The sequence below is a fragment of the Cyprinus carpio genome, chromosome A20 (genome assembly GCF_018340385.1).
Source record: "Cyprinus carpio isolate SPL01 chromosome A20, ASM1834038v1, whole genome shotgun sequence".
In the NCBI taxonomy this organism is placed as follows: domain Eukaryota; kingdom Metazoa; phylum Chordata; class Actinopteri; order Cypriniformes; family Cyprinidae; genus Cyprinus; species Cyprinus carpio.
In genome coordinates, this window is record NC_056591.1 from 22,940,030 (window position 1) to 22,950,373 (window position 10,344).

Sequence of the window (10,344 nt, forward strand, 5' to 3'; positions counted from 1 at the left end):
GGATCTCTTGAAATATGTCTGGGTCATATTTCACTAAATTAAAATAATAAATTATTTAGATGTATTTAGTATAAAATGAATCCTAGCATTTACATTTTTTGTATTGTATTTTTTCATATCTCATAATAATAATAATAATTATTATTATTTCACATTATAGTAAACATCATTTTAAAAGGGAATGTCCTTAACTGTCATGAAATAATGTCAATGCAAAAAACCCTAATGGTTGTATTTTATATATTCAAAATATAATTTTTTTTTTTTTTTTTTTTTTGATTTTGTGTGAAATGTGACCCAGATGTGATAGAATATCATAATTAAAAATTTAATAGGGTTAAATCCTTAATAATAGCAAATTATTACAAATTAAAAATAAGTAAATATTATTATTATTACTTCATATTTTAATAATATTAATATTTAAATGGGAAATGTGTTTAATATTCATGAAAATAATGTCACAATAAAAATCCCTAATGATTTAATTTTCAACATGTACAATATAATTTCCTGCTTTTTTAATTTTGAGTGAAATATGACACAGACATAATTGAATGTTTACCAAATTAAATCCCTAATAAGAGGAAATTGTTTAAAATTCAGTAAAAAAAAAAAATAGAAATGAGAAACAAATGTTAAATCTTGTGATTTTAATGATTTTATGAAATGATCTTAAGTGTATTCTGGAAGGTTTTAAACTACATGATGAATCTGAACTACGTAAAGATTATTCAAGTCAAAGATATATCAATGTACTGCAGCAAATATTTTCCCTTGGCTTGGTAGATTATAATAGTAGTTTCTGGTTTTGATGGAACAGGAACATCTATATTTATATGACTAATTTTAAGATTCATTTTGAACATCACTTGAGTGTCTGGCTTTTATTTTTAGTCCTGCTTTTCTCAGTTTTTGACGAGGACTGATCTTTCTGCTCGATGACTTTTCTTTTCACAGCAACTTGTGAAACATATAAATGCAATGTCAACACCAAAGCTTTTAAATAATTAAACATGAACACTAAAATAACAGTCTGAGGCACTTACACTCCTATGAAAAGAAGAGGTAGTTGCAGGAAATAAAAAAAAAAAACTGGAATGCTTTAGTTGATCCTACCTAAATATTATCTTACATAGATAAGATAATGTTTATAAAATATGTAGCAGGATTTTCAAAGATTATGTATTTTGTTTGAGGTTCTCATCTCCTTTCGGCTACATGTATTAAATTATTAATAGCACTGACAGTGTTGCCATAAATAGATCAGAAGAAAAACGTGTTTATGAATAGTTTTTTAATGAATCTTTTCTGTTTTGTATCAAGCCATATTTATATTTACATGTGTGTTTTTTATGCCTTTGACAGGACGGCTCCATGAATCATAATCATGAGATACAACATTTAATGTCTAAGCTGTTGATTTGTGTTTCTGGTAAACAGTCAGTACCCTGGGATCCAACATAGTGTTATTTGTCGTGTTGTTTAACATTAAGGAAGTATGTTGTTTTGTTCACGTTGAAGCTTATCTGTGTGTGTATTTATATTTACATTTATGCATTTAGCAGACGCTTTTATCCAAAGGGACTTACAGTGCATTCAGGCTATACATTTTGTGTGTTCCCCTGGGAATTAAAAGTTGCATTGAAAGTGTTCTGCATTCTGATTGAATCATCAGAGAGAAAATGATAGAAATGTCCATTTCAAATGTGCTATTTTCATTTGAAGTCAACATGAACTCAAGTGAACCCTATTTATTTTGTTAATGTGTTTGATAATGTGAATGATTTGTCAATGCATGTTATTGCAAAGAAAAATATCTTTACCTGCTCCACTTCTGAAATTACTTTTCATTTTCTAATCAAATTTGACAAGGTTCATTTTACATTTCTTTTTTTCTCCACTGAATATGTAGTGGTATTTAAAAATGTGACATATTATGAAAGTAAAATGAGTTGTGAATGCCATTTCATGTTAACTGCAAAGTGCAAAGTAGTTGATTGTTGAAGAAGCTGGATAAGTGTGTTAATTTATTAATAAAAGCCAGCCTGCATTTAAAAACAAATGTAATTATGTGCCATTCAGTTTTGAACATTTCTGCTATTGCACATTTAAGTGGAAAAACGTAAAGATTTTTACATTTGGCACACTGAAACTTACATTTCTGAATCATCAACGAGAAAAAAAAAAAAAAAGTACTTTCTGTGTTAATGCGTTTTAATATGAACGATTTATTAGTGCATGATATTGCAAAGAAAAGGTAATATGAGATGTTCTTGTCTTGCTGACGTTTTGGATTTCATCTTATTTTTCAACCCTTAAAGGAGTAGTTCACTTCCAGAATAAAAATTTCCTGATAATTTACTCACCCCCGTGTCATCCAAGATGTTCATGTCTTTCTTTCTTCAGTTGCAAAGAAATTAAGGTTTTTGAGGAAAATATTCCTGGATTTTTCTCCATATAATGGACTTCAATGGTGACTAACGGATTCAAGGTTAAAATTGCAGTTTCAGTGCAGCTTCAAAGAGCTCTACACGATCCCAGCTGAGGAATAAAGGTCTCATCTAGCAAAACCATCGCTCATTTTCTAAAACAAATGAAAATTTAAATACTTTTTAACCTCAAATGTTCGTCATGAACATCTTGGATGACATGGGGGTGAGTAAATTATCAAGAAATGTTTATTCTGGAAGTGAACTAATCATTTAACATCCAACCATCTTTCAAGATTTAGCCAATTCTCCATCGATAAAGTTTTACATTTTTACATGGATCATTTTATTTGTTCTCTTTGAATATGTTGTTTTACGTGAAAATGTGTTGTATTATGCAAGTAAAATGAGTTGTAAATGCCATTTCGATTACAAATGCAAAGTAAGAAGTAGTTTAGCAGATGTTGCTATTGTTGAAGAAGCTGAATATGGTGCATCACAAGTGTGTAAATATAATGATAAAAGTCAGACTGTATTTGTTGACAAAATGCAATCATGTGCCATTCAAAGTTTTGTGCTAATGCACACTTAGAGGGAAAAGTAAAAATTCTTACAAACATTTCTGTACCAGTCTGTTCATTTTGCAAATACTTAAGAACACCAGGTTTGTGTTCTCGTCCTTATGCTAACCCTATAACGAAGTCTCCACGCAGGATCCGTTGCGGTGCAGTGAATGGTGATCATGACCGGCGCAGCCCTCGTTGCGGTGAATAATCTGACTTTGTGTCAAATAGGAGTTCTCGGATTCAACATTGGCGAAACTAAAGCACTTAGTGAAGCGCAGCTTAGTCACCGGAAAGCCTTCCAGTCCTGTGAGGTGGTCTCGAGATGTCTCGAGATGTCTCATCTAGCAAAACCATCGCTCATTTTCTAAAACAAATGAAAATTTAAATACTTTTTAACCTCAAATGTTCGTCATGAACATCTTGGATGACATGGGGGTGAGTAAATTATCAAGAAATGTTTATTCTGGAAGTGAACTAATCCTTTAACATCCAACCATCTTTCATGATCAAGCCAATTCTCCATCGATAAAGTTTTACATTTTTACATGGATCATTTTATTTGTTCTCTTTGAATATGTTGTTTTACGTGAAATGTGTGTTGTATTATGCAAGTAAAATGAGTTGTAAATGCCATTTCGATTACAAATGCAAAGTAAGAAGTAGTTTTAGCAGATGTTGCCATTGTTGAAGAAGCTGAATATGGTGCATCACAAGTGTGTAAATATAATGATAAAAGTCAGACTGTATTTGTTGACAAAATGCAATCATGTGCAATTCAAAGTTTTGTGCTAATGGACACTTAGAGGGGAAAAGTAAAGATTCTTACAAACATTTCTGTACCAGTCTGTTCATTTTGCAAATACTTAAGAACACCAGGTTTGTGTTCTCGTCCTTATGCTAACCCTATAACGAAGTCTCCACGCAGGATCCGTTGCGGTGCAGTGAATGGTGATCATGACCGGCGCAGCCCTCGTTGCGGTGAATAATCAGTACGGGAAAATACAGCGCGTCCTGATAGGCCGGCGGTGAAGGTGGGCTCTCCTCATTGGCCGACTGACCGGCCAGGCACCGCGTGCTTTCCGTCGGACAGCTGGGATCGTTCAGGCTACTACTGCGACTTCGCCAAAGACAGCTGCGGCGTGAGCCGTACAGACGGCCTAGCGAGAACCGACTTCCGCTGAAAGGCAAGCGCGGACTGCTGCTGTTGCAGATGCTCAACGCGCTGCGCGAGAAGATCGACGAGCTGCTGATGGAGCGATGGCAGCGTTCGCAGTTCTGCCGGTATCCACCGAAGCCGTTTCCGCCGGCTGCGCCGATCCCACGCGGCGAGAACGTGTTGCAGCTGGACTGCTGCGCCAGATCCATGAGCACGGCTTCGGAGTAACTGGGAACCAGCTGTTGGTTGGAACGAATGTGCCACTCGAGCTCTGTGCTGTCGATGGTGTTGACCCGCGGGATGTGACGGCAAAACGGACGCTCATCCAGAGGCGTAACAGCGACGTAGTCGAACCCGAAAAGCTTCTCCACGTGATAGTGAACGTAGGCCGTGCGGTACTCTGTCAAGACCCGCAACGGCCAGGATAAAGTCAACGCCGCCGCCAACCAGAAGCTACACTGCGACGCATACCAAGGCAAGCCATCTGGATCTGCGAAGGCAAGCATGTATTCCTTAAACTCGACGTTTTTTAGATGCATCCCTTCACGCGCTTCCATATAATCATCCAGTCCTTCGTTCTCGGTGAAGAACTGCGCTCTTTGCGTCAAATAGGAGTTCTCGGATTCAACATTGGCGAAACTAAAGCACTTAGTGAAGCGCAGCTTAGTCACCGGAAAGCCTTCCAGTCCTGTGAGGTGTCTCGAGATGTCTTTAACCCCACAGTTCCCGTAATCGAACTCGGCCTCCGCGACGTGCGTGTTGACGCGCTCGTGGTAAACCTGCGTGGTCGTGTAGGCGTCGCCGTTGCGATACCGCGTCACTTGTCTCGTCCGGCGTATGTAGTGGTAACTTACAGCCTTCCACCAGATGCACGGCGTGGCTTGTTGCATGCGTTGCACGCGCTCGGCGATGCTCTCCAGGTCTACTTTAAACTGGTGTTCGTTGCGCGAGTAGCAGTGCCAACACTCCACCAGGTAAACCATGTAGAGCATGACGAGGAAGGCCACCGGGATGTAGATGTAGCCGTTGGAACAGGGACTGTCATGGTACAGCATGGACTTGCCCTTGAAAGCACTGTCGAAGGTGAGGCGCGTGACCTTCGTGACCTGGCACCAGGTCATCGCGATCACGCAGCAGTACATCAGCAGTGAGAGAAGGAGGCATTTCCAGTGCGAGTCGCGGCACAGGGACTTGCTCAGTGACTGTTTTACGGGCCGTTGCTGTAAAGATATAAACAAAGAGAGAGAAAGAGGTTAAAAAACCCACCATTGGTTCCATGAAGAACCTTTAATCTATCCATTCCACAAATGGTTCTCTAGTGGAAGTTGATTGAAAAGTTGTTTGTGCAATCAACAATGGTTCTTCTATACTCTTAAAAATGGTTCTTTATTGGCATTAATGATTCCATGAAGAACCTTTAACAGACATGGAACCCTTCATTCCATAAAAGGTTCTTCGCAGTAGACAATGGTTGTTTAGATCATTAAAATGTACTTTACACTAAGAAACAAATAGTTATTTCGTGAACTGATCACTGAGAAGGGCTTCTGTGGCATCACTGCTAAAAAAAAAAAAAAAAAAACTTCTGAAACCATTATTTTTAAGAGTGTACTGATTCTTACGAACTTCTTCGAATTTATCTTACAAAATTTCTAAATTTCTTTCTCAAGAAGATTTCCGTGAATCCGACCCCAGGACTGTAAACGTTGGAAGAAAAAGCATTTGATTGATCAGAAGAATCTGATGAGGTCATCTTTTACAAAAACATTTATCTACAACCTAACACTCTTTCTTCTTATTTTCTAACTTAAGAGTAAGGTTAAGAAATGTTTTTTTTTTCTCAAGGACTGTTCTAAAGAAAAAAACCAAAATAAAATTATTTTCTCTAAATTTAAATTCTTCCTAAAAAGATTGTAAATAACCTCTTAAAGTTACGATAGATCCAATGGTGTCTTGAATTTTAATTTTTTCCCTTTTAGGAAATTTTTGAGAACATCTTAAGATTTTTTTTTTAACTCCACACACACACACACACACACACACACACACACACACACACACACACACAAATTAACATGACATTATTTTTCTAAAAATAAAGGTTCATATTTGCTTCGAAGATTCCATGAACAACCTTTAACATCCATGGATCATTTCCATTCCTAAAGGTTTTTATAATGGACAAAGGTTCTTTAGAATTTTAAAATGTTCTTCACACTAAGACAAAAAAAGAGTTCTTTTAGAAACTGTTCACTGAGCGGGATTTTGGGGAACCAAAAATTATTCTTCTTTGGCATTTACATAATTTACATTTCTTAATTTAGCAGACACTTTTATCCAAAGGTGCCCCAAAAAAGTAAAAAATAAACAAAAAATAAATAAATAAACAAACAAAATGTATATATTTTGTGAAGTTTAATTTTTTGTAACCAAATTCACTTATTTTTACATTTCAGTAATATATAAAGTGAAAAAAGTGAAAGTGTATATATATATATAAAGGTTAAAACAAAAATATAAATTAGAAATGAAGTGAGCATGTTCAAAGGCATTTCTGCTTTAAGAGCGTTTTTGTTAATGGTTCTTGAAAAGCCTCAGTTTGAGAGAACGAATGGACAAAATACAAAGATCATATTCATGCTGAACAAACTTCTCAGGCTTTTATTTAGCTGTTTCTGGAGTATGTGACTGCATAGCTGTCTTATGCCCTTAACATGGCAGCTGGGATTAAATAATTGATGATGTTCTTCCATAATTATCCGCTCTACCTTTTACCCTCACGACCGGAGCTCTCAGCGGGAACCACAGCACTTATGAAGTATTTATTAGCCATTAATATACAATGCATAATACACTCATTTGTGTTTTTGTATTTGAGTCTCCTCACGTTCTTTCAAGTAGTTCTTTGAGGGAATTCCTTAAAAATCAGTGCAACAATATTATATTTATACATCCTGTGGCTCAGCCGGCATTGAGTGATGACTGTTTTCACAAATCTTTGGAAAAAAGACTGAATAAGAGGTGCATTAGACAAAATAACTTGACTTTGTTCAAAAACAAAATGGTTTTCTCAGGTTTTGCCCAAAAATCATAGAAATGTAATCAAAAAAGAGGTTGTGTGAGGACATTCTGCAGAAAAAGGTTGGTTCATGAAACATGAATTGTATTTAAAAGTTGAAACAGACCATTAAAGCAAGACTTTCTTAAAAATAATAATGAACTGAAATTATTTTGCATGGTGGAAAAAAAAACTAAATACACCCCAACCTGGGTTATTATTGCATTAACTAAAACTAAAACCATAAAAACATTTGAATTACTTGAAATAAAATAAAATATGAAAAACTTATTTTATCTAGCTGCCAACAGTGTTAGTGCCATATTGAGATATTATTATAGTTTTTATCAATATTTTGAATTAGATTTTGTATTTATCTTTTATGTTTAGATTTTAATTGGTAAAATTTTTAGTAATTTTGTGTGTTTTTTGCATTTTTTATTTATTTTCTATATAGTTCATTTTATATTTATTGTTTTTGTGACTTTAGTACATCAAGTAACTGAGATGAAAATGAGAAATGTTGTCTGAAATAAAATAAATGTAACTTTTAAACTTTAAATTCTTTTCTTTTTTTATGGTTTTATTTTTTGTTTAAATAAAATAACCCTGGCTGCCTTGGCAACATTTCTCATTTTCATTTAATTTAAGCTAAAGCACTAAAACTTAATATATTAAAATTAATAACTAAAATTGTAAAACTATATAGACATTAAAAAAATTTATTAAATAAAAAAAAGCAACACAATTTTTTACTAAATTAAAATGAAAACTAGTATAAAATAAATTGATATAAAATATAAAAATAAAATCTCATTCAAAACATTAACTAAAAAAAACACTGACCCTAAGCACAACTAGGTTAATCCACAGCTGATATGTGTGATGTTGTGGGGTCAATGCCAAAAAATGTGGTTTAACTAGTTACTAATCACATCACCGAACTCATTTTCTCTGAATGACCTTCATCAGTTGAGCTAATTTGGTCTTTGAGGATATGAATTAGATGCTGTTTAAATTTGTAAACAGATTATAGTAATACAAATCACTTTTCTTTGACTGAAAGTGTTCATGCACAGGCACTAATTAGTGAATACCAAGCTTTCAGTGACACAGTGTAGAGCATGAGATGAGACAATCACAACAGAGAAAACACATCCTTACAGTCTAAGGTTCACTGTGTTAGTTGAAGCTGAAGCTAGTGAAACAAAGCCTGTGTTGTGCTCAAGGCCGAGGCCCGAGGCTGTGTCAGACGCTGCAGTGAAAACACATGCTCTGATTTACTGAGGAGTCTCTGCTGCTGTCACACTGTGTATTTTGGGAGGTGTGAGCGAGGCGTCCCACTTTCATTCGGACTATTTTAGTCGTCTGGAGTTTTAGTAATGTGACAGCAGAGCAGGCAGACCTCACTGCCAATTCATGAGGTTTAGATCATCAGGGAGGCCCCGACTGTTGGGAACATGTCAGTGAGAACTTCATAAGCAAACAAAGTTTCATGAATTCTCAAAGTCTAAAATATATAATAAATCATTACAAACAACTTGTAAAAAGTGACTGGGTGATTCTCACAAAATTCAGGTCACATCTCACCCCAAAATGTAAAGAAGGAGAAAATAATAATAAATAAATACAATTTAAACAACAACAATTATATACAATATACAATTATGTAATTTATGTATTTATTCTAAAATACAAAATTTCAGAATTTAATTATATTAATTTGTTTAAATATTTTTTTTGCATATTTTCATAACAATCAAGCATACTCTTAAAGGAACGAAAATTATTATTATTACTATTTATAAATTATATATAATTTATGTAACTAAATTATAAAATAATTCAATAATTATTTTAACATATTTTTACACATAACATAACATATTCTTAACACATAACATATTCTTATATTCAAATTAAACTACCAATTATATAATTATAATAATAATACAATTATATATAATTTATGTAAACAAATTAAACAATAATTCAAAGATAATAAAATAATTTGAGGACTATTTTAATTAAATATTCTAAAAAAGTTTTTACATTATTTTAATAACAATCACTCAATCAGTAAACAATACTAATTAAATTAAAATTATACTATAAATTATATAAAACACATTGTTTTAATTAAAAGAAGTGGGGTTTACAGTCATAAAAATGCTAAAATTTTATAATAATGCTAAATATTTATAATTGAATAGCAGTATTTTAACAAAATATAATTTCAAAATAAATTATTAAATAATTAACTAATAATTAATAAAAATTTTCTTAAAATATTGGGGGTGTTGTAGTCATAAAAAAATCAGATTTTTTTTTTTTTTTTTTTTTATATCAGGTGTTTTTTTTTCTTTCTGTCTTTTCTTTTTGGATTTGGTGGCGAAATATGACCATGACATATGAAGTTTCCTGAAATTCACTCTATTACTGTCTTTCACTGCACTGAACGTGTAATTGGTTTATACAGTCTGTCTACAGTAGATATGGATATTTGTGTGTCTCCTTTCACAGCACGTGCACACGGTGCACACACAAACACACACACACAATCCTCCCCATGTTCGAGTCAATTAAACATGAACCGCGTTGCATTAATTAGCGTTTGGTGAAACATACAGTATATAGCGACTATCTGTTCTCTTCCGTCTCGGTTTTGTAACAAAGGTTTTCCCACATCGCGTCGAGATGGAAACGCGCGCGTCGCGGCTGAACTCACCGCTTCCCGCGGCGCGTCCGTCTGCTCGTGGAGGACATCAGCAGCACTGCTGTCCGTCACCGGAGCCGCTGGAGACATGATGAAGGAGATGATCCTGGAGCATCACAGCCATGTGTCAGGATCCTCAGCGAGGCAGCATCCTCCCACACCGCGCGATGCGCGTCTGCGTCCTCAGGACTCCGCGAAGGAACAAATACTTGAGGGATTGTAGGCTGTCCGGGCAACCGCGGTCATCTCCCTCGGGATTGGTGTTTTGCAAATAAAAGAAGCAAATCTGAGTCACGTCGAGATGCAGAAATCGAATCGAAATGCGAAGCGCATCCACATGCACACGAGCACGTGAACGCGGAGTGAATGACAATGAGGCGCGAGATGAATCCACACGGATGCGCAGCTCAGATCCA

The 10,344-nt window shown here is 34.9% G+C and overlaps 1 protein-coding gene across 1 annotated transcript; it reads right to left on the minus strand.

Moving 5' to 3' along the window:
* Window positions 1-3,809: 3,809 nt before the first annotated feature.
* tmem151ba (transmembrane protein 151Ba) lies at window positions 3,810-10,344 on the minus strand. Its single transcript, XM_019125745.2, has 2 exons — window positions 9,941-10,344; window positions 3,810-5,374 (listed from the first exon to the last, which is right to left on the minus strand). Exons 1-2 carry the CDS (start codon window positions 10,016-10,018, stop codon window positions 3,902-3,904), a joined length of 1,551 nt encoding a protein of 516 aa, XP_018981290.1. The 5' UTR covers window positions 10,019-10,344; the 3' UTR covers window positions 3,810-3,901.

Bases quoted from the DNA above. Each gene is read 5' to 3' on its own strand.
- tmem151ba (XM_019125745.2), bottom strand. From the start codon at position 10,018: ATGTCTCCAGCGGCTCCGGTGACGGACAGCAGTGCTGCTGATGTCCTC. The intron at 5,375-9,940 runs GTGAGTTCAGCC...ATATCTTTACAG, and splicing joins CGGACGCGCCGCGGGAAGCG to CAACGGCCCGTAAAACAGTC.